Source organism: Triticum dicoccoides, chromosome 7B (genome assembly GCF_002162155.2).
Source record: "Triticum dicoccoides isolate Atlit2015 ecotype Zavitan chromosome 7B, WEW_v2.0, whole genome shotgun sequence".
NCBI classification, from domain to species: Eukaryota; Viridiplantae; Streptophyta; class Magnoliopsida; order Poales; family Poaceae; genus Triticum; species Triticum dicoccoides.
The window spans coordinates 589,975,715-589,997,822 of NC_041393.1; the positions used below are offsets into that span (position 1 = coordinate 589,975,715).

General features: G+C 47.9%; 3 protein-coding genes across 4 annotated transcripts; 1 reads left to right on the top strand and 2 right to left on the bottom strand.

Moving 5' to 3' along the window:
• Positions 1-3,520: 3,520 nt before the first annotated feature.
• LOC119338879 lies at positions 3,521-6,248 on the bottom strand. The gene is made up of 3 exons (XM_037611089.1): positions 5,009-6,248; positions 4,777-4,923; positions 3,521-4,097 (listed from the first exon to the last, which is right to left on the bottom strand). The coding sequence occupies exons 1-3, from the start codon at positions 5,921-5,923 to the stop codon at positions 3,750-3,752; spliced, it is 1,410 nt and encodes a 469-aa protein (XP_037466986.1). The 5' UTR covers positions 5,924-6,248; the 3' UTR covers positions 3,521-3,749.
• Positions 6,249-8,885: 2,637 nt separating this feature from the next.
• Positions 8,886-13,098, top strand: LOC119339158. Its single transcript, XM_037611304.1, has 7 exons — positions 8,886-8,921; positions 8,967-9,158; positions 9,581-9,850; positions 10,451-10,666; positions 11,286-11,850; positions 12,007-12,140; positions 12,827-13,098. The coding sequence occupies exons 1-7, from the start codon at positions 8,886-8,888 to the stop codon at positions 12,911-12,913; spliced, it is 1,500 nt and encodes a 499-aa protein (XP_037467201.1). The 3' UTR covers positions 12,914-13,098.
• A 4,200-nt stretch (positions 13,099-17,298) lies between these two features.
• LOC119339121 (quinone-oxidoreductase QR2-like) lies at positions 17,299-18,338 on the bottom strand. Of its 2 annotated transcripts, none has more exons than XM_037611277.1 (2): positions 18,149-18,338; positions 17,299-18,041 (listed from the first exon to the last, which is right to left on the bottom strand). In XM_037611277.1, exons 1-2 carry the CDS (start codon positions 18,169-18,171, stop codon positions 17,450-17,452), a joined length of 615 nt encoding a protein of 204 aa, XP_037467174.1. In that variant the 5' UTR covers positions 18,172-18,338; the 3' UTR covers positions 17,299-17,449. The 2 variants fall into 2 exon arrangements, with proteins under 2 accessions (XP_037467174.1, XP_037467175.1); XM_037611278.1 differs by having other exon boundaries at positions 18,139-18,267.
• Positions 18,339-22,108: the final 3,770 nt, after the last annotated feature.

Below are 22,108 nucleotides of genomic sequence, written 5' to 3' on the forward strand. Positions count from 1 at the left end.
GTAGACCTCAAAATAGATTTTTGCCCCGCTTTATATATAAAGCAACGAACCGAAGCGAACTATTCTTTCACCTTTTACTTCCAGTAGAGTTGGCCAATGGAAATCTCAAATTCCTTAGCCTGTAAGCTCTTGGTCATGTATTCTATTCGTAACTCAGCGTATTTTTTTTCTGAAGTTTTATGCCTAATTCCCAAACATCTTTTGTCAAGAGTAAGAATGTAACTGTTGAGAACTTGACATAAATGGTTCCTTGCTGCAGCAGAGTGGTATCAATATTACCATAGAAGTAGGCGTTGTTTGAATATTCTTGATTATTTGTATTATGTTAATAGCTCTATGATCTGTTCTTAATTGGGACTCCTTACTCCTTGGCTCCCTGTAAATTGTACAAAAGATAATTTATCTGAATCTTACGGTATTTTAGTTTGTTCTGAGCCTCTGAGTTTCATCAGTTTCACTTCTAAACGTGATATTTCTATGCTAATTGTCATTTGAAAGGCATGATTTACGGTACCTTTTCTTCGTTGGTTTACATTTATTGGATGTCTCAATGTTGTTCTATCTGCATATGTGCAATCGGATTTACAAAACCACACTAGTAGAAAAAGGGCCTAATGTGGATCACATTAGTCCCGGTTTTTAACTGAACCGGCATTAGGCACAAGCAAAGCAATTTATGATGTTATAAATAAAGCAAGCATCTTCTGTTTATCAAGGTTGCAGTTTCTTAGTTGTTGTTAGTTACCAGATGTGTTAGAACAACACACACACTTATGTAATTTTGCCCTGCCTTTCTGATTTCTGAATTGAAACGAGCATGTGCATGGGTTTCTTGAGAGGCTCAAGTAGTCGCGCTTCGAGCTTGATGTCCCGCGACCCAGTTCCTTGAACCGGCTAACCCTTATTGATTTTGTATGTCCTAAACTGACTCTCATGACCAAGTTCCTCAACCCATCCGACCCTCACAGGCATGTTGTGCAGTGCCTCAACTCATTGCATTGTGATTGAACACATTTAGACAGATAGGGATTAGGTGAATACCGCCAATATCGGCGTGGGTGGTGAGGAAGAAAAGCGACGACCTGGAGTCAATTGCATAAAACTATCACATTTGTGGCTAGGTTTGCAGAAAACTACCAAGTCATTAATCCGTTGCAAAAAATACTGCATTATCACTAAACTTCTTGCAAAAAGCACTGATTAGATGATTTGGCCCATTTAATCACTTTTTGACAGATAGGACCGGGTTGTAAGAAGCTGACTTGGCAAAAAAAATGTCATACACACCCCTGAATCTTAAAAGGAAAAAAGCAATCCGATCCTCCCTTTGGACAGCTCCCGGCGCCGACGACAGTGTACCCGGCGGTGGGTCGTGAACGCGGCAACCAGCCAACCACGATGCCTACCCCACCGTGACGTGCTTGATACGGCGGCGGCAGCCGGTCTGGCGCGGAGCTGATGGTCCCGGAGTTCCACCTCAAGGCATTGCACGCCATCCTGGCCGCGCGCACGCCTTGGCCGATCGCGTCCGCGCCGGCGTTGGAGTCGGTGACGGTGCGAAGGCGGGACGGGTGGTTCCACCGGCCGCTGCGCGCACCACTCACGGCGGAGCACATCTCGGAGCCGGACCTCGGGGAGCCGGTCGTGGTGAACGTGTACCTGGCCCCGTCGGCCTTCGGCAGGGAGGAGGAGGTGGTGGAGAGGTGGACGGTGGTGTGCGAGCCCTGGGCGCCGGAGGAGAGGGTGGCCGCCGAGGCGGGGGAAGGGCTGGCCGTCAACAGGGCGTACAAGCGCTGCATCACTCTGCTCAGGTCGCTCTACACCACGCTCCGCCTACTTCCGGCGTACCACGTCTTCCGCACGCTTTGCGTGTCCGGCCAGGGGTAAAACTACGAGATGGGCTACCGCGTCGGCTTCTTCACGGCCCTCTTCTCCCGCACCGACGAGGCGGCCATGGGGAAGAGGGTAGCTAGGCTCGCCGGGAAGGGTGCAGGGGAGGCTGAAGGATTGGTGGGGATCTGATTGCTTTTTCATTTTAAGATTCAGGGTTGTGTATGACATTTGTTTGCCAAGTCAGCTTCTTGCAACCCGGTCCTACCTGTCAGAAAGTGATTAAACGGGCCAAATCATCTGATCAGTGCTTTTTGCAAGAAGTTTAGTGATAATGCAGTGCTTTTTGTAATAGAATAACGACTTGGTGGTTTTCTGCAAACCTAGCCACAAATGTGGTAGTTTTATGCAATTGACTCGACGACATGGGTCGGGCGCCGTGTTAAAATAGAGGACGTGGACTTGTGAGGGAGTCTTGATCCATGCTTATTGTCTTAGGGGCATGCGATACTTCTTTTTTTTCTCCGGTTACAACGCATGGGTAATTTTCCTAGTAAAACCAAAGGGGTCGCACAATATTAGGCTATTGGGCAAAAAAAAAAACAAGAGGTTAAGCGTACCGTGGTTGAACGCCAAGCATGGTGCGTCGGTTTTCACTTGAATCACCTGTGTCTCTCTCGAGCAGCTTGGACCTCGAACATCTCGTGGGGCTTGTTCGGCAAAGCTCCCGCTATCAAGAGTTCAAGACCATCGCGTCAGCAGCCACGCGCTGCTGCTTGACCTTGACGATCCTGCTGACCAATTTGTTTGGCCGGCATACGCAGTTTGAACCGGTGGCAGCTGCCCCTTTCTCTTCGACACGAGCTTTTAATCTGATAGAAAAAAAGAAGATATCAGTATGCGTACATGCATACTTTAAGCGCTACTCCCTCCGTTCCGAAATAGATGACTCAACTTTGTACTAACTTTAGTAAAAAGTTAGTATAAAATTGGGTCATCTATTTTGGAACAGAGGGAGTAGTCCAGGGAAATCGTGTTAGTATGCTACTGAAATCGATCTGTGACCTGGCTCCATGCACGGGAGCTGGACGGACTATTTATCTGTTGCAAGCCATCGACCTTAATGCCTATCATACAGTGGTACTTATAATTTGGTCAAGCTTTTTTTTTTTACGTATTTAGTGAAGCTTTCTAATTAAACTTGGAAACTAACAGCTGCTGATTCTGAACCGCACCTTAGACTGTCCTTAGCTGCTGGTTCTAGCCATTTTTTTCTCCCCTGTAATAGTGTAAACCTCAGATCATCTCAGAGATTTTTCTTGGTTGGCGCATGTTGGCACATTGATGCGCTAAAAGTTTCCAGGAGGCGTGCAAAAAAACGCATTTGGCCAGCTTCCATGAGCTCCATGGAGTACTTTCTTTCTTGTTCGGTGGATGCTCAAGGTTTGCCAAAGGCAATTCACATCCTGAAAAGAGAACGGCTCTGGCAGTCCTCCAGGCACGAAATCAGCATACAATAGGCAAATTCTCAGTAGTTGTGCACAAATATTTTCTCTACACCCTCGCCTCAGTCAACCTGGCTTCCAAATCGCTGCTTCAGTCAGATGTTGATATTGACAAGAGAAATTCAGAAGGCAAGTCACGTTCTGAGCCTAGAAATTCAGACGCATTCACGAAAGAGAGAGCCTCAAGAAGTCAAGAATTTGAACCATGCCAAAGAACGAATATGGGTAATTACTCCGTAAATTGGACAAAAACAAAAACATCCGTCCAGATTGCAGTAATCTACACTGCGAGGTGCACGCCAATCAAGTATTCTCTGGCTATCAATAACTGAACTTAAAATTACGACTGCCTGCACCTCGTACAGTCGTCGCTCTAGCAGCTTTATGAGATTTATCATCCCTTCACCATATCCATCAGCAGATTACTATCTCCACGGACGAGGAAGATCCATGTGTGAGTTGCTCCTTAATCCGATGCCTGCTGGCTTCATCCGCCTGGGATCTTCTTCTCCGGGACTCAAGGTCGATGGCATCGCACCCATTGCATGGGCTTCTACCATGCAACTCGATTCTTTTCAAGCCCACGGCATGTTCCATGACAAGCCTTATATAGTTTGTCACCTTGTCTTCATCCTCGAACCCAAACATTATAAATAACTTCAGGTTCAGGTGCTTCAAACCCTTGGATGGTTCCCACACAATGTTAGTCTTCTCGGCATTGTCCTTAGACACTTTGACACATGGGTGTTGAGTTCGAGATAACTTCATGTATGGAGATGGAAAGTAAACACCACATGTTAGAATTAAACTTGCCACCAAATCATGCAGGACAATGTAACAACAATTGCAATTTAATATCTTAGTCACTTAAAATATTGAAATACGCTCAATAATACTCCCTCCGTCCCACAATGTAGCTTGCAAAAACGTCTTACATTGTGGGACGGAAGGAGTAGTATTTAAGTTTAGGCCCATGTAGAGTTTTTGGATGAATCAGCATGAGTTGAGTCCCAGATAAAGTAAGACATGCGAATGTGCTTCAGGGATTTATATGAAATTACAGCTGCTCACATGTTTTCTTTCCAACAAGATACTTTGCAATAAGGAATTTTACTAGAGGGATGTGTGCACCAAACGATGCAGAGGCCAGTCCTTTTCTCCTTCCAAAAAAATAAGGAGGGGTTTTCGGAGAAATCTAATATGCAAACGATTCAGCAGAATTTTTTTGTCTACATGGCATTGTCTCGCTACAAAATACTTATAATGACACATATACGCAATACTATTAATATTTGTGATAGATCAGAGTTGGTGAGCCGTGAGTGATTGAAAATTAGTTTAACTTCCTGCTATGTTATTAATGCTGAATATTCCGGAAATATGTGAGTCGCATCAAGACTAAGATGTGGATTAAATCTAAAAAGGTAAAGTAATGACATACTCTGAATTTCTGCAGGGCAGGTGCAACTTCAAGGATAAACAAGGTCCAGCTCAGGTCACACTCCGAAAAGATATTGTAAAGCGCCAAACTATTCAGGTTGTTGAATATAGAAGTGAGCTCCTTCGGGTGTTCTGGTTTAATCCAATTCTGCAGCAAGAACAAGAATAGAATAGAGAGCTGACAGTAGTAGAAAGGATAAAATGTGATAGTGGATGCAGAGAAATTAACTTACCATTTGACAGCCATAATTGAGATACAGTTTAGACAGGTTTGTGGCACTCCTTGAAAAGCACTCGCTCAGCGCAAATGGCACTTGCGATGCCTTGGCCTGAGAACCGAGTTCCACTTTGTAAAGCTCAGGAACATAGCCGAAGCGCACCAGAGGGTTTTTGCGGCTCCAACACCAGAATGTCCTGAGCTTAGGGACAGAGATAAGCTCGATCAGTGCGCAACGAAATCTGGTGAACCAAAGATTCTCAAGCCCGGCATGCGGCGTTTCGATCTTGAGCGCAGAGTGTCGGTCAACCAGCCTGCAGGATCTCAACTTGAGGTCCTTGAGCTTATCACAACCACGAATGAGGTCTGCGACATCGGAATCCCCAAATGCGAGGTCCTCTAGTGTAAGAAACGTGAGCCACCCGAAGGCGACAGGGTGGGCGCTGGAGAATGACATGAACTGCTTCCCTAACTCTGTGAGCAGCTGGGTTGTGCGTCTAGTGCCGTCCCTGCATCGGGAGCATATGTCAAACTGGAAGCGTTTGGTGTGGCCGCGGCTGACGACGTCCTCAACGGCGCGGCCGATGGAGCTCAGGTGAGGGGCCGACACGCAGAAGGTGAGGGCGAGGGTCTCGATGACACGAGGGCTCTTGCCGGCGGCCGGAGAAGGACACACGGACAGCAACCTGCACGCCGCGTCCTCGAACGCGTCCATGCCCTCGAGCAGCGTGGCGCGGTGGAAGTGGCCGGCGTTGAGGTGCAGGCGCGAGAGACGGTAGGGGAGGTGCTGCCACCGCGCCGAGAGCGCGCCGGCGCGGACCGCGTCGCGCAGGTCGAGGCGCTCGAGGATCCCGAGGAGGAGGTCGTCGTGGAGCGCGCCGATTCTGTCCCCATCTCGGCCGACGTTGAGCTTGAGCGGCGGCGGCCCCATGGTCGGGATCCGGAGGCCGATTGATCGACTGAAACCCTAGAATCGATGGCTGAGATGCGCCCTCAGCCGCGGCTCCTGGGTCTGGAGGGGACGGGGAGCGCCAAGCTCGATCGGCCCGACTCCCACCTCCTCCTCCTCCTCCTCTTCGATCCCCCTCCGGCGCGCCGCCGCTAGTCGCGCATGGCTCGCTTGGACTTGGTGCTCGCTTACTTGGATCTGACTGTATTTGACTGATTCGTGCAATCGTGCTGTACAAGTGGATTGTACAGGATGGGGAACACGCGAGCACGGAGGAGCAGAAGAAAGCTCACCCAAGGGTACTTTTTTCTTGTGTTTGGAGTAAATTTTGTTCATATCATGATCAGGCACCACACGCTCGTGATTTTGTACATATGTTTTCAGTAGAAATTTGGAATGTTTTTTAGCTTATTTGAGTGTCTCATTTTTTTCTTCAGAAAGGACCTTTGGTTTTTTTCTCGCCGTTAATTTCTGGCCTGCCCTGCATTTCCTTCTTGGATTCGCCACTGCCTTTACATATACCGAGTTCTTATTTGTTTAAGTTCATTGGTTGTGTATCTTTTTTGGTTGTGTTGTATCATTTTCTCGTTGAGGGCGGTGACTCTTATAACTCTAGAAATTTGTACTTTATTCTTCTTCTTTTTCTTCTTCTAAATGCTTAAGAAAAATGAAAGGCATTGATAATTGGTGGCTAATTGTAAGACTCGGAAAAAAAATTCTATGCGACCGGATTGCACACACCTTCTCGTGAGACCTTCTCCCACGTGCGACACCTGGAGAATATGAATCCTAAAGCAGCAACCGTTTCGTTCCCCACTTTCCTGTTTCCAAATCTCTCCAGCGACCTCAAGCTACAATCGTCGGTGTGATATGCCCCGCTGCTCGCCACATCGCCGCCATTGAGATCCTCGACGCCAGGTATGCCACCCCAGCACTGCATGTTCCATCCCCGCCAGCAACTGCCACGTTCGCTGGGGCCCAACTCACAGCTCCACCCTAGCTCCTCTCCACATTTGGCCATGGTGATGCCCCTTGATGCCGGTTGGGCGCGACTCTGTGCTGGTGGCGCTCCATACCCACGGGAATTAGCCGGCTGCTTGTCCTCAACGGCCACGACAATGCTCTTGGGCGTCTGCACTTGCGGCACCGCCGACGCACTATGTAGGCTGCAGGCACCGACGACCACGACCACGGTGAATGGTGGGGGAGCAGCGGGGACGGGGCTCGGGTGCTTCCACGATAGAGCAAGCAGAAAAGTTGCGACGGCGCCGACGGCTAAGGAAAATGGATTAGGGATTTGGGTAACGAGGAGGCTGCAAGTCGGAATTCATTGCTTTGAGATTCGTTTCTCCAAGTGTTATGCGCTAGACAGGTCTCACGTTCCGGAGCGCACGACCTGGGTCGTATAAGATTTTTTTTCCTCAAGACTCTGAAAGACACCACACCCTCAATTTCTGAGCTTGCTAGGCGCAAGCCAATATAGTGATGTATGGGCTCCGCGATAAGCTTTGGATGCAGTCCCTTTGAGCAGTCACTTCTACGCAGTAAATCCTCGAGTATATTCCTTTGATTGCTTCTTCAAGATGTTCACTTTGACCCCACACTAGAGGATTCCATTGTCTGGATTGCTTTAACCTCGAGTTTGTACTTGATGTCATTCGCACATAATCACAATTTACTGGCGCCACGATCCCATTCCTTTCCACGAAATTTGGATTTTCAAGGCCAAGTCACAGTGTAAGTTTTTTATGTGGCTTCTCCTTCATAGCAAGGCCCTTACCGCAGATCGTCTGGCCATCCGGGGTTGTCCACATGATGAGGTATCCAAGCTTTGCCTATTTGGGCTGAAACAAATGAGCATCTAACACACAAATGCCTATTCTCTCGTTGGGTGTGGGACATTCGTTTTCTCCTGTCTTTCTATAACCCATGGGGCGATACTCATCTTCACAGCCCTTGAGGAATTGTGGAATTTGAACATCTAGCACACAACTGTTTCGGCATGTGAGTACCTAGGTGTTGTGGTATGTTTGAGGAGGGTGAAACAATCGGCTATGGCGCGTGTTTGGTTGCCTGCATATGGCCCAGCCTGGCCCGCGCGGGAAGAACTTGGCCCGTTTGGTTGTCTGTGTTTACCGTGCGGCCCGCATCGCATGGAACTTAAAGCACGTCCAGGCTAGGCCTAGGGGAAACGCCCGAATCGGCAGTAGCTCACGAGCCTGGCTCGGGCAAGGCAGGAGAGGGCGACGCGCTTCTCTCCTCGTGCGACCAGGGAGATGGCGCGAGCTCGCCCGCATCGCCAAAAAATCGCCGGGAGGATTCCGGCTCACCTCCCGCCGAGTCCACCACTATTTAGCCCCCTCCCTCACCGCCCCAACTCCCTCCACCATTATCCCTCCCTTCGAGCTCCCCGCCGACATGCATAGGCACTAACGAGCAGGTAAGCGACGCATCTTCATCGGCCGGCGGTCCACGGCGTCGTCGCTTCTTCACCGGCCGGCGGTGATCTTCTACGATCGTCCCCCCTCGTCCTCGAGCTACAGCCATGGCCTCTATGAGTTAAATCCCCCTTTCTCTCTGTTCCTTCTAGCTAGATCTGAGCTGTAGTTAGGGTTTGATCTAGATGCATGGTTGATTAGTGGTCTGATCGGAGAGCTCATATGGTTGATTGCTATGCTGCGGTTGCAATTTGTGGTAGGGCTAGATGTTCAAGCATGTGGTAGGCTAGATTAGTAGTAGAGTTTGAAGATAAACCTTGTGCTTGTGTCGATTCATGCTTGGATCTGTGATTTGTAGCTATTGGTGGTCCATTTTGTAGCATGCTATTTGTTGTGGATATATGTTCGTGCTCATAAATTGTCTGGTATGCTTAGTATGATAGCGATGAACCATGTGCTTAGTATGATAGTGATGAAGCATGTGGTTGCTATGATAGTGATGAGCCATGTACATGTACGCTCCTGCTTTCATGGATTGTCCGGTATGTTGTGTGCTAGCTTACTGTCAATGCGTGCTACGATTGTAGGACATGACCACGCAGACGCACGATCTTAGTAAGGCCCTTGTCCTATCCGACAGCCAGTTTGCTCCATTGTTTGTCGAGGACTCGCAACCTATGTCCGAGATGGCACCTGATTCAGAGGTGATCGCATCTGATTCCCTCTATGTGTCAGTAGTGCTCATTGAGCCAACTCCTGCTGCTGTCGCTGCACTCAAGGTAGCAACAACAAAGGCAAAGAAGGATGGTAGGTCAAACAACATGAAGTGGCAGCCATTCATGTCCATGTTCGTTTTGAACAAGAAGTGTGAGCTCATCTCTAGTGGAATTAGGACTGACAAGGGCTTCAAGGAGGTGCACTTGAACACCGTTACGAAGTAGGTGTTCGAGTTCTGTGGGTAGGAGGTGTTTGCCACCCAGGTGTACAACCACCTGAGGAAGTGGAGAGGTCGATGGATCCAAGTGTCCAAGCTGAGAGACCTTACGGGCGCCTCATGGGATGAGAACACTTGCTTCATAGTTCTGGAGGCAGAGCACTACGTCGGCCATGTCGCAGTTAGCTCACAGCCCTCTTCCTTTTCATACTGTCCACCATTGCCTACTCCTAATCGCAACTAACGACACTTGTGTTTCATTCTTAGGACCACCCAGGGGACGTTGAGTTCCTCAACACATCCATACAGAACTACAGTCGGATGCAGCAAATCTTCTCCTTCGGACTGGCAACTAGGAAGCATGCCATGGGCTCGGGGGAGCCTCTTTGTTCTCCCATGCCAGACTTCCCTGGGACCCTGGATGTCGAGGTCCTTGATGGCACTGACAAGCCCTTCGTGAAGCCCTTCGACAAGCCATTTGACCCCGTCCGTGATAGGAAGAGGAATAGAGGAGGCCTGATGGAGGAGGAGATCAATGTCTTTTACAGCATGACTGAGGCGGTGAAGGAGGTGGCAACAACCATCAGGGAGTGCAAGCCCCTCGACGTCCACCCTGACCTGTCATGACCCAGGGTGGCTTCAGCAACGAGGCTCTCATGGCAGCTCTCAGCCACCTGCTTGACAACAAGGCCCAGGGTGTTGGGTTCGTTGCCATGGCAGACGCTCACATGGCGCTGTGGCTCAGGAGTTGACTGGGCAAGCACTACTACTAGAGTGTTGCTGCCTGCGAGCGTGCATGATCCCCGACGACGATGGCGGTGGCGACAACAACGACGATGACGACGTACATTTTTTGTAGCTAGGGCTGAAAATATTTGATGGTCTGTATATTTTGGTATGGTGGTATATACTAACCCCTCACGCTGATGGTGAACTTGCGGTGGTAGGACGACACCCTCTTTTGGATGTGGTGGTAGGTTAACACCAAGGTAGTGCTAGGCGGAACTTGCTATGCCGTATGATCATGCATGCTTTACTTCTTCTTTTCTGCTCCATTGTTGTTTGTATGCTGCTTTGCTTGCTACTTGTGTGCTTCATTGATTTGCTGCTTCAACTCTTGCTCTTGTGAATTGTTAGGGCAAGTGGTATGCTGTGTTCATCGGTAAGGCTCCAGGGGTTTACAGTTCATGGGAAGAAGCCAGTGCACAAGTGGCATCGTATAGCAACAACAGTCATAGAGGGTTCAAGACTAGGCAGGCAGCAGAACAAGCTTACTCTGACTGGGTGCGAAAGCACAGAGGCAGCAATGTTGACGATGGCAAGGTTGGAGGTGTCAAAGTGGAAGGCGCTAAGGTGGATCGTCAGTTTGGCTGAAGCTGAAGAACTTCATCATCTTCGCCCAGTTCATCGCCATTGGTGTGTTGTGGTGTTGTTGTGCTAGGTGTGATCATTGTGGGTAAGCTCACCAACTAGGTACAAGGTAAGCACAACATGTACACCGTATGCAACCAAACGTCGTGTTCATGTGCCGCTTGGGCCAATGCAGGCAACCAAATAAAATGCACTTGCGTATTACCTAATGTAGGGACCCTAGATGCAGACAATCAAACAACTTGCAGATGGCACATTAGGGCCTATTTTTGCTTAATCAGGTTAGGTTGATAAGTGTATGCGATGCAGGAACTGTTCACAACTTGGACCAAACACACCATCCAGAATCCAGAAATAAGAGAAGAAGGCTCCTACAAGCCTCCTTAGAGCCCAAGCACTCTCGGCCGTCGGATCGTTTCCCTTGATGCGTTCTTGTCCGTACGATCGAGATCCGGAGAAGCCTGGGCCGTTGGATTGGGATTGACACTGCTGGAATGAATAGTAATGGCAGCAAAATGTAAATACCATGCCACCACCGGGGTATTTTGGTCATTTCACATAGAGGCCTATAAAAGCTAGCAGCTCCCATGGCAAGCCCTAGCTGCCTCCTCCCCACACTCGCCGCCCCGCCCGCGTCCTCGCGTCCCAGCCCCCTCCTTCCTCTCCTCACGCGGTCGCGCCTCCCTCCGAACCCTCGATCCGCGCCCGCCTCCCTGCCCCACGCCGCCATCATCTCCGCCGGCGCCCGACTCCTCCGCCGCCTCCTCTCCACCGCCACCGCGAAGGACCTGTAGAAAGCGGCACGCCCTGTAGGGAAGCGGGCGGCGCGCGCCGTCGCCCCAGGATTCGCGCGGACAACTCTCTCGCGTTGACGCCCCCGCTCCCTCCCCTTCTCCTCGTCGCCTCCCCTCGCGCCGCCGTCGCCGTCCGAGAAGCACCGCGGCCACTACTACTCTGCGTCGTGCCGAGCTTGCCACCGCCGCCGCTCTCCCGGTCGAGCTCGTCCCTCACCACCGGCCCTCAAGTTGTGGAGGGGCAACAGGCAGCGGTGGACAAGGAGATCTACCACCAACCGCCGCCGCCTGTCCTCCTGCTTCGCCATCAACGCGAGGAGCACCGGAGCGTGTCCTCAAGTTTGTGCTCCTCCGGGAAGAGGACAACCCGAGGTGAGCCGCCTCTGATCCATCGCGCTCCCATCGCCTTTCCTTCCCCTTTTCTCCTGTCGCCGCCACCGACACCGTTGCTCTCCCTGTCGGGAAGACTGTGCAGACTGCTACTCGCGTCGTTGCTCCGCAGAGCCATCATTAGGACCTTTTGTGCAGATCTGTCATGGAGGTCAACCCTGACGTCGGCCTTGTCGGATTGGAGCGGCAGTGCGGTGGCTGGTCTACTGTGGCGGCTCGCTGGAGGCAGCAGCGACCCAATCGGCACCGCCATCTCCTTCCCTATCCATGAGGTCTGATCTCCAGCCCGCCCCTCTGCTCCCAAAGTCTAGCTTCATGCCTCCACCTGTTCTTGTTTTCCCCCTTTTTTCTTTGGACGAATTTCATAGCTTCTTGGCCAGTTCGTTTTTTATCTTCCGTAATCCCAAGATAATGGCCACGAATCATTATCTTAGTTGATTTTGGCTTGTGGCCACCTAAAGCTAGAGCTAGAATAGAATAGAATAGGTTGAGTTGTTCGATCTGAAACTGTGTAGGCAAGTGTTTCAGACTAGGTTAATCGGTGGTTTTGCAGCAAAATTGAGCACCCCTGGAAGAAATAATCTACACACGGGAGAAAAAAGAAAAGGGTATTTCAAAACATCTGAACAACATTTCAATGCAACGAGAGCGCCATATTGGTTCGAGTGCTAGAGCTGCACCTGTTGTTTTCATTTCCTGCTATCCGATTTGATATGAATCTTATGTTTTCGATTTACAGATGTGCTTCGCCAAATTTTAAAAAATCTTGATGATTAACACTTTAACTTGAGGAGAAATTTCCATAAGAAGTTCAGTTTCTTCCTGTACTAGGTTCTATCAGCTTATTCTGAATCTGAAGTTGACATCATGAACCACTGAATCGTAATCAGTTTTTTTTTTCATGTGTGTATTGACTGGCATACATCTCACGCACACAGACTGGTTCCTGATGGTGCAGCCAACCTCTGTCTTCCTCCCCGACGGCGGCGTCGAACCAACACTGGGTTATGCTACCCTTGGCCGTGGCCTAACACGCGCGGACTGAAGCGTTGGTCAGGCACCCACTGCTTGGCTGCACGTCTGGGTTATCTCAGATAAGCTAATCTATCTCTTCTTTAAAATAAGATCATGTGCTTCTCTGATCCGGTTGTAGTAAGTTGTACAAGGCCTTAGCTGGTTGTCAGGAGGAACCTTCACCTCATGGCTAAAACTTGGGTAAAACCGTGGGCATACAAAATACATCTTTGTTTTTTTTGCCTTATAAACATGGCCGTGAAAGAACCGAATATTGGAAAACAACTGTATATCAATTCTCACTTACTCTGATATTTCTGAAAGTGAAAGGGATGAAGGATAGTGTAGTGAGCAGAGAACACACAGGTTATGTTGAAAATTTTGGTCGAAGTTACAGTCCATTAGCTGGCAGAAATATAACACAACTAGCATGCCTAGATGCACACAACGTTGATGGTAATAAGATATGCTTGACAACTAACTAACAAAATCAGATTATTCATTTCATAAATGTAGAAAAAAATAAGTATGGTCTTCACAACGTGTCTTCTTCTATGATTCGGTAACTTGCATTCCAATCTTATTTGTCTTCTTTTCATTGGGCATGGTGTATTTAGGTTATCAAAGGGGATTGTGTATGGCTGTTGACAATCCAGATTGTGGGCAGCTAAGAGGTTAGGATTACTCATGTAAATTTTTGCTTATAAATAATATAATAATGCAGTAGTAGCCCCTCGTACTATTTTTTGTCAAAAATGGTGTGATACCAAGATTTCCACTACAGTACCATCCGTATCCAATGTAACTCGGCTATAGGTTATCCAAAGTAATGATGTCTATCACTCTGGTTGATTTGCAATATGGTATTATGGGTCCATATGCACCTGAGCTTTGCTACTTCCTCTGATTACCATGAACTCTGTACACATGAGCATGCCTATGCCATTGTCAAGTGCTACTCCAAACACCATTTATTGCTTGAAAATATCTCTCAACTTGGATAGAGCATCCTGAAAGGTCCATATTTACTCAACATGATTTTTTTTACTATGAGGACCCTTACTTCTAGCACTAGGTTTTGATTGTCTGTTGTTTTGTACATCTTTTACCAATATGATTTTAATCTTTAAAAAAGATCATATTCTGGACTCACAACAAATTGGATAGAGCATCCTGCAAGGTCTGTGAGGTGCAGATGATATTTCAGTGCTCAGTGTGCAGCTTATTTTGTAGACATCGCGGTTTCAGTTTGCAATATTAGACCTACTTGTATCAAGGTAGGGTTGACCATAACTGAACTTTGAATTTGTTTATACAGTATACATTATGCGCTTCATCTAATAAAAATATGAAATCCATGTGTTGCTTTGGCTCTCTTAATAGCAATTAATTGCGTATATTCAACTGGCCTTCTGGTTGACTAGCATAAATGGTCATATTCTATTTTTGATGTGAGCTATCCTCCTATTCATGTCCTGGAGGCTTTGCTTCCCAGGTTTATTGCTTTTGCAATTTAAAGTTTTGAAGCACCGCCTCACAGTTCTTTAATTACTATTAACATTACAAACTGGGATTCGAATATCATGGTTTTCCACTGGGAAATAATAGCACATTTAGCTTTGTCTGACCTATTTATTATCGATTAATGTAACACTTTACGATGTAGATGCTGGCAATGGGCCGTTAGCTACGCGCTTATAGTTTGCAGTTATGCACACCAGGTTCCTATGTAGGCTTAACATGAATTAGTTTCTTAACATGAACATGCTTATTTATGTTGCAGAGGGGAAAACTTCTCTGTTCTGTCCACTGCCTACATACAAGCTGCATGTGAGTAGGCCACATATCTTGGTTTTTCCTGTTACTTCTGATTATCCATGTGAAAACATTATTTTACAATCAGCTGTGGTGAAAAAATTATTGCAGTTGAGTTGGTTAATTATCGTACTTAAATCTCGCCTCCATGCATGGAATTTTAATGGGGTTAGTATGCTTTGTACTGACCCAAGAACAATTCCTTATAACGCTCACCATTTGTGCATTTCTTTTGGTCTAGGACAAAGGGTATGTGGAAGACTGGATTTGATATTATCATGGAATTATAGCTATTAGCGTGTTCCTGGCTCTCGTTTGCTGTTATTCCTTCATAATTGCAACAAAGTGAGTATTGTAGGCTCAGAGAGAAATCTTTTGAATTTTGTAGCCCGCACCTTTATTTTCTTCCTCAACAATTCATGATGTACCATGTAGTAATTTTGATTTTTCATTCAGATGTTATTTTCTTTACAAATCCGCAAGCAACACACAATTCATGTTTGTTGTTTTAGTTTTGCTAATTCTTGACACGTTCCCATGTTTGTTCTGTGAGAGAGCTCCTGATGTCGTATCTATGCTCATTCTTAAAAGATACTTGTTTGGTTGATTGCTTTATGAAGAAAGTAGACCATTTTAGACCGAAGATATGGATTTATGACAACTTCGAGATGAGTTTGGCTGATGATGGAACTTTCAAATTAATGACAGTTTGATTTAGCATGTGGTTAGGTTATGCTCTTATGAAATAAATGTTCTTCTGTAATTTTAGTTTCAAGTACTTTTGATTGATAATATGGAGGATATGTATTTATGGTAATGTTTTCTATTGGTATTATTTAGGGATGCAAATCAATATCTTGCTCTGGCTATGCTGTGCAGTGGCCTAAGCGTTGGACCACCGGGTGGATAGGGCAAGCGTGTGATGTGCCAGGGCGTAATCTGTGTCGCTGCTCCGCATAGAGGAGCACACCATCGAGATGGCCCAAAATGGAAACACCGTAGGCCACAACTCTGGTGGGGGCCTCCATGGTTGCTGACGACCAGATGCCACCATGGTCTCCGATGTCGTCATGGCCCTTGCCGCCAGCCCACAACACAGTGCCGAGCAGGGGGTGTGGCCGGCGGTGGTCATTGATATCTTCAGCAGCGTCGGGTGTTGGCCACTTGCGCTGGTGGCTTTCTCCCGCTTTTGGTCCGTCACATTTAGAGTTTTTGTTCATTTCATCCTTCCTTTTTATTGGGTACTTCTGCTTCTAGAAACAAACCAAACCCATTATTTCTACTAAATTAACTACATACTCCCTCTGTTCCTAAATATAGGTCTTTCTAGAGATTTCGACAAGTGGCTACATACGAAGCAAAATGAGTGTCTATATACATCCGTATGTGGTAGTTCATTTGGAATCTCTAGAAAGACCTATATTTAGGAACGGAGAGAGTATATTTGTTCTGTTCCAGGAAAATGCATAAGAGGAATTTAATGGTTCTTATATTTGCACAGCTACACTAACATTGTCACAGAGCAAGCACAAAAGTCTAAACTTTATGGTTTCATTTAGTTTTGGTCTTCAAATTGGCACTAAGTGCTTGGAATTGAGTCCAAGGACGATTAGTCACACAATGCAAAGTTTAGTTTTAAAATAGTAAGAATATATGATTCATTTTTCCTTTTTGATAGGTCAAATACATAATTTTACCCAGATTTATGTAAATAGATAATTGATGTCTTATAGATCTACTATACCTCCATTGCAGGTATGACTGATTAACAGAAAAAAAATCGTGGCCATTGGTCACCGCTTTTCATCAAGATGATTCTGTATCATTGTAATAGTGAGACTTTACTACACCCATTCTGTCGGTAGAACATTCTCTTAGGAGATTGTTTTATTTGTTTTGGTTGAGATATACTAAAGGCTGTGTACCTATGGAAAGAAAAAAGACACTTTCAAGTTTTGTATGTAGTACTTGATGTATGTCTCAAGTATAACTTATAATGATCCTACTCTTAGTACTTGCTCTCTCATGTTTATGCTCTTAGTACTGAATTTAGTGTCAGGTAATTAGCTTTTGTGATCTCATGAACAGACTGAACTTGATGCGGCCATATAATCCCATGACCATGTTGAAATTGATGATGTCTTGCTTCTCATACCAGTGAATGTTTCTTCGTTCTCTTGGACCAGGTAATTCATTGTCCTGTTGAATATGAGCGCTAAACTATGCTCCCTACTAAATTTTTTAAAGGTGCTCCCTACTAATTTGATCACTATCTATTTTACCACATTGATGCGACAGGCACCCCGCGCCAAGGCGCGCTGTCGATCTAGTATGTGTTATCGTGCGTATCTTCAATGACTTCTCCCTCATCTTACTTGAGGTTGCATACTCTGTCGCGGAGGACATTAACCAGTTGCGTCCCTCCTTTGCATACATGCAGCTGCGTGTCTTTTTGGATGTAATCTGGTTGTAATTTCTTTTTTTCTCCGCTTTCATCTTATAAATAACATTTGTTCTTCTTTTCCTATATTTTTATCCTAAAAAATTAAAGGTCAAGCTTGAATTAATAAGTCAAAGTCAGAGCTGATAAGCAAACAACTATTGGAGGGAGTATTATTATTATTATTATTATTAAACAAGAGTGGAAAGGAACGGGAACGTGTTACAGAATTGTGTAAATCCTGCTCCATACATATATGACGAGTTCATCTTTGCACTGCATTGCATGAATTACGGTGTAGTAAATCAGATTTCAGACGGACTTGAGCTTCTTAGCGATGCCGGCGAAGTACTTCCCCTGGTGCTCCGCCAGAGCGAGCTCGGCGCCAGTGGGCACCCTGCCACCGCCGGCGCCGGCGAAGGTGCCAGCCCCGTACGCGCTGCCGCCCTTGACCTCGTCCATGATCAGCATGCCGGCGCCGTGCGTGCCCCCAACCGGCACGAACAGCATGCCGTGGTGCGCCAGCTGCGTGACGGCCGTGAGCGCGGTGGACTCCTGGCCGCCGCCCTGGGTGGCCGTCGCGAAGAAAACGCCCGCGGGCTTGCCGGCGAGAGACTGCTCCTTCCAGAGGCCGCCGGTGGAGTCGAAGAAGGTCTTCATCTGCGCGGCCATCATGCCGAACCGCGTCGGGGTGCCGAACAGGACGCCGTCGGCCTCGGCCAGCTGGCTCGCCGTGATGACGGGGTGGTCCTGACGCACCGGCGCGGCGTGCATCTTCACCAGCACGTCCTCCGGCAGCGTCTCCGGCACCCGCCATATGGTGACCTCGACGCCGGGGACGGAGTCGGCGCCCTTCTTTATCTCCTCCGCCAGCGTCGCGACGTGTCCCCACGTCGAGTAGTACCTGCGGATAAATGAAAATAATACAGAGCGGCCGGTCAGATCAGTGACAGTGAGCTAGCTAGCCGGAAGAAAAAGGGGCGACCAAAGGCGGAGCATGCATTGATTTACACGATGTATATCTTGGTCGCCATTGCTGCAGAGTTGTGATCTGCTTTGATTTTAGTTTCTTCCTAATACGAACTAAATTTCCTGCCCTAGCTTCTTGTCGCGGTCTGGCTTGTGAAGGAAGAAGAGTGAGAGGCACCGGTATTTATATAGAAAGACTGCGGTATGCTAACTGATTCAGTGGAGTGGTAGCAGTAGTTCTATACACTAAACTGGTTCAGTGGTGTCAATGGCGTCCGCTATCTTGGAAAAGCCATGGCTGCTAAGCGCTACTGGTAATTTAGAATGATCAAGTGTGACAGTGCGCAATATGTAATGAGGGAAAAGCAAGAGGAATCCACAATAACGGGGTTAGGTGATGATGATGAGGGAAGCTGCTCTGCAAAGCGGAAAAGCCTAGGTTGTGCGAGGTCATTTAGGCTTTGGTAACTGGCAAGTTGCTTGAGGAAGGGATACTTTTTCTTCTGAATGAAACTTTGTTGTACGCTGATTATAAAAAATAAGACACCAATTACACTACTACTAGTAGTAGTATGGCATAACAAGTTAAAACACATCACAGGACGATATTTTGAAAAAAATTGTGGGATGTTAAGAGGATGATATTCTATTGTCATGTGAAATTTCAAGTTAAAATACATTACGGGATGCAAGCTGTAAAAAAGACAAATTCAGCAATGAATAGTGACGTTACTATTTGGCACTATTCAATGCTGATTGTGTTTTTTCATAGCTCATATCTCGTAATGTGTTTTTTTTCGGGAATATCTCGTAATGTGTTTGAACTTAAAATTTTGCAAGGCAATAGAACGACTCTCTGGAACAGGTCGGGTCCTGCCAATGTACCACAGCTCTGTATGCAGGACCTCCCTCCTAGTTGAGCAATGAAATACCTTTAACCCCACAAAAAGTTTTTTTTTAAGTATTAGAATTTTTGACTTCTTTTATGTTTACTAAATTATTTTCCATATCAAATCCACGGGCACCCGAGAGCCAAGGTGTATTTACCTGTGTCCAGACGGCTTGAGGAGGGGTATCCTACCAAGTGACGTTCAATTGAGTTTTTTTCTTTTTTAAATGCAGATAAAAGATTTGCCTCATATATATTAATTAAGAGAAGAATAGAGTTTTACAATCAACCCTTACAACACCATGATAATTACTCATGCAAAATCATTTCCTCTAGCTTCTTTGCACCCGCGGCAACCCATAACTTTGTCTCTTCCAAAAATGTTGTTTAGGAGAATTGGCGGTGGCGCGCCCTTGAGTCGGAAGACTAGGGGCATGTTTGGTTGCAGTAGTGAACAGTAGTTGCATTGTATACACATCTCAACCCAGCCTAGCTATGGAAAAACAGCCTCATATGCGACATCTGCAAGTTGTTTGGTTGCCTGCATATGGACTTCCTGCATTAGGGATCAACTTTGGCATGTTGTTTGGTTGCCTGCATTGTCTCGGTGCATAGAACTACACGCTGTTTGGTTGCCCGCATGGGGTATGATTAAGAGCTAGCACTTGCACTTAGCACACAAGGTTAAGAGCTAGCAGAGGAATGGGGAGAAGAAATGCAGTGTGCGCCGGACCATGGCGACTGCGGTGGATAGTGACGGCGCCATGTCCGACATGACGAGCATGGAGTCGTGGATGAGCGACCCCGTCGGCGGGACGGCGAGCGACACCGTCGGTGAACTAGTTACGGTACTCGCACGAAGACAGTCGGCAGAGGAGGAGAATGCAGTGCTCGCACCATGGTATCGTCAATGCAGTGGACGAGAGAGGAGGCCGAGATGGTTGACGCCGGAAACAACTCCAGTGTAGTAGGGCGAGAGAGAGAAGGCCAAGATGATCGACCTCGGCGGCGGCACGGCGAACTGCAGTGTGCACGGAGGTAGAGGGCACAAGAAAGTAGTGTGCGCGCCATTGCAGCGTCAGTGCAGTAGGAGGACGACAAAGAGTAGGCCGAGATGAGCGACGCATGGAACGACTCTAGTGTAGTAGGACGTGGGCAAGTAGATCAAGGGGAAGGGCTTCAGCGTCGAGAGGGACGAATAGGAGGGCTCTGAGCAGAGGACAGAGGAGCTAGACATGGCAGCGTCATTGCAGAAGACTGCTGTTCAAAGAGAGATGAAGCTATGATCGTCGAAACCAAAAACTTACAACACGAATGTTGTGAGGAACTGCGAGATTAGGCTGCTGGTCAAAGGAAATTTCAAATGATCGTCGTGCGCAATGAATCTGACAAAATTCGTCCAGAATAGCTTCAAACGGGAAGACGAAATTAAGAACTTACGGCCGACGAAACTACGAACCGATCGCCTAAATGGAACCGTAGCATCGAGGTGCATCTTTTTCGTGTAGAGCTTACCTTGAATTGAAGCACCGTTGTGTAGATCGGACGAAGGAGATTAGATAGGAGCTTACTCGGGGTTGAAGAAGACCTCAGGTAATCACCTCGCATCCCTCCCGTCTCCATTCGTGCAAGGGCCCGCTCGCTTGCGCTCGGCTCGGCCTGGCTCATGAAAAACTGCCGATTCAAGCGTTTCCAGCGAGCCAAGCTCTAGGATGCTTTAAAAAATGTGCGATGCAGACCCAACAGTGAAACTAGTCAACCAAACATGCCTCTTTGTTCCCGCGCGGGCCTGGTTGGCCTTCAAGCGGGCAACCAAACACGCCCTAGGCATTCCTTTCATTTCAAAGCGCCCAGGATACAAACCCGGTGAAAGATGCCATAGCTTTGTTTGCCTTTGTTTGTTATAATCGGCTGTGGCACCAAGTACGTTCAATTGAGTTTGAATTCCATGCGCACAATGTTTGTGGTTGGGAAGCCTCGGTTTTGGCGCGGCTTAGAGCATCTACAGCCGGACTCAGCAAATCCGGCCCATCAAACGCCCGTGAATGGACGTGTTCGCGGGCACTAACCGGGCACTTGCTATATTCGCGTCTTCACATCCACGTATCTCATATTTCGTCCCATATTTTTATACTAAATCATGCAACATTGATAAAAAGTACGTAGATCATGAGCAAACATACAAATGCACAATTGGTTCATCAAAAGATCACAGCTGGATCATCGAAAGATAGCCAAAGTTCACATAATAAACATAATACGACGGACAAGTTCAAACGACAACTAAAAACTTGAAATAAAGACGAATTTTCACCACTTCCTCGCTGGCCCTTTGTCCTTCCGGTCGCCGGTGCAGCTGTAGGAGTCCGCGGCAGGAGGTGGGTCGCCGCTGGACCCGTCGGAGGAGGGGGAATCGGAGATGATGATGAAGCCTTGCAAGCGCCGGACGACGCGGTCTTGCTGGCGCTTGAGTTTGGCCACCCTCGCCGCCTCCCGCTCGGATTGCTCAATGACGAGCCGAAGCTGCTTGGCGTTGAGCCTCCGGAGCCGTCGGGCATTCATCTCCGCCTCAGTTAGTGACCGGCGGCACACCCACTCGAAGAGACGGCCCTCCTCGTTGGGCAACCGGCAGCGGCAGTGGACTACACAGACCCGTCGGACCAGCCCGCCATCTCCCTAGTCCTCTGCCTCTCGCGATGGGCAGCTCGTGCCTCCGACTCCGGAGTCCGCATCCGCGGCGTCGGCTGAGCGGGCACTAGAACCTAGCGTTTCCCGCGTGGAGCAATGACCGGAGGAGGAGGCCGTCGGGCAGGAGGAGCAGATCTGGCAGGCCTCGCTGATTCGCGCGTGGGGCATGAAGGGCTGGTGCCAGCATCGACGCTGACGCGACGGGGGACAGGGGCGTCGCACCGGACCCGGAGCTGCCACTCGTATCGACCCACGAGTGCTCGAGCGCAATACGGAGTGCGAACTCCTCCTCTTCTCCGAAGCTGCCGGTGCTAGACATGGTCGCCGACGCTAGGGATTTGGCAGATTGGGGAAATGGAACTGTCGGGAAGAGGAGGGAAGGTGAGCGGAGCGGAGTGGAGTGAGTTAGGATTTCTGCCGGACGG

What these genes read in the sequence shown, in the direction of transcription:
- LOC119338879 (XM_037611089.1), bottom strand. Translation starts at nt 5,923, where the DNA reads ATGGGGCCGCCGCCGCTCAAGCTCAACGTCGGCCGAGATGGGGACAGA. An exon ending in TCAATTATGGCTGTCAAATG is followed by an intron (nt 4,924 to 5,008) that starts GTAAGTTAATTT and finishes TTCTTGCTGCAG; the next exon opens with AATTGGATTAAACCAGAACA. An exon ending in CTGCCCTGCAGAAATTCAGA is followed by an intron (nt 4,098 to 4,776) that starts GTATGTCATTAC and finishes CCATACATGAAG; the next exon opens with TTATCTCGAACTCAACACCC.
- LOC119339158 (XM_037611304.1), top strand. Translation starts at nt 8,886, where the DNA reads ATGTACATGTACGCTCCTGCTTTCATGGATTGTCCG. An exon ending in TCAAAGTGGAAGGCGCTAAG is followed by an intron (nt 10,667 to 11,285) that starts GTGGATCGTCAG and finishes GGCAAGCCCTAG; the next exon opens with CTGCCTCCTCCCCACACTCG. An exon ending in TCTCCTTCCCTATCCATGAG is followed by an intron (nt 12,141 to 12,826) that starts GTCTGATCTCCA and finishes CTGATGGTGCAG; the next exon opens with CCAACCTCTGTCTTCCTCCC.
- LOC119339121 (XM_037611277.1), bottom strand. Translation starts at nt 18,171, where the DNA reads ATGGCGACCAAGATATACATCGT. An exon ending in GCGACCAAGATATACATCGT is followed by an intron (nt 18,042 to 18,148) that starts GTAAATCAATGC and finishes ATTTATCCGCAG; the next exon opens with GTACTACTCGACGTGGGGAC.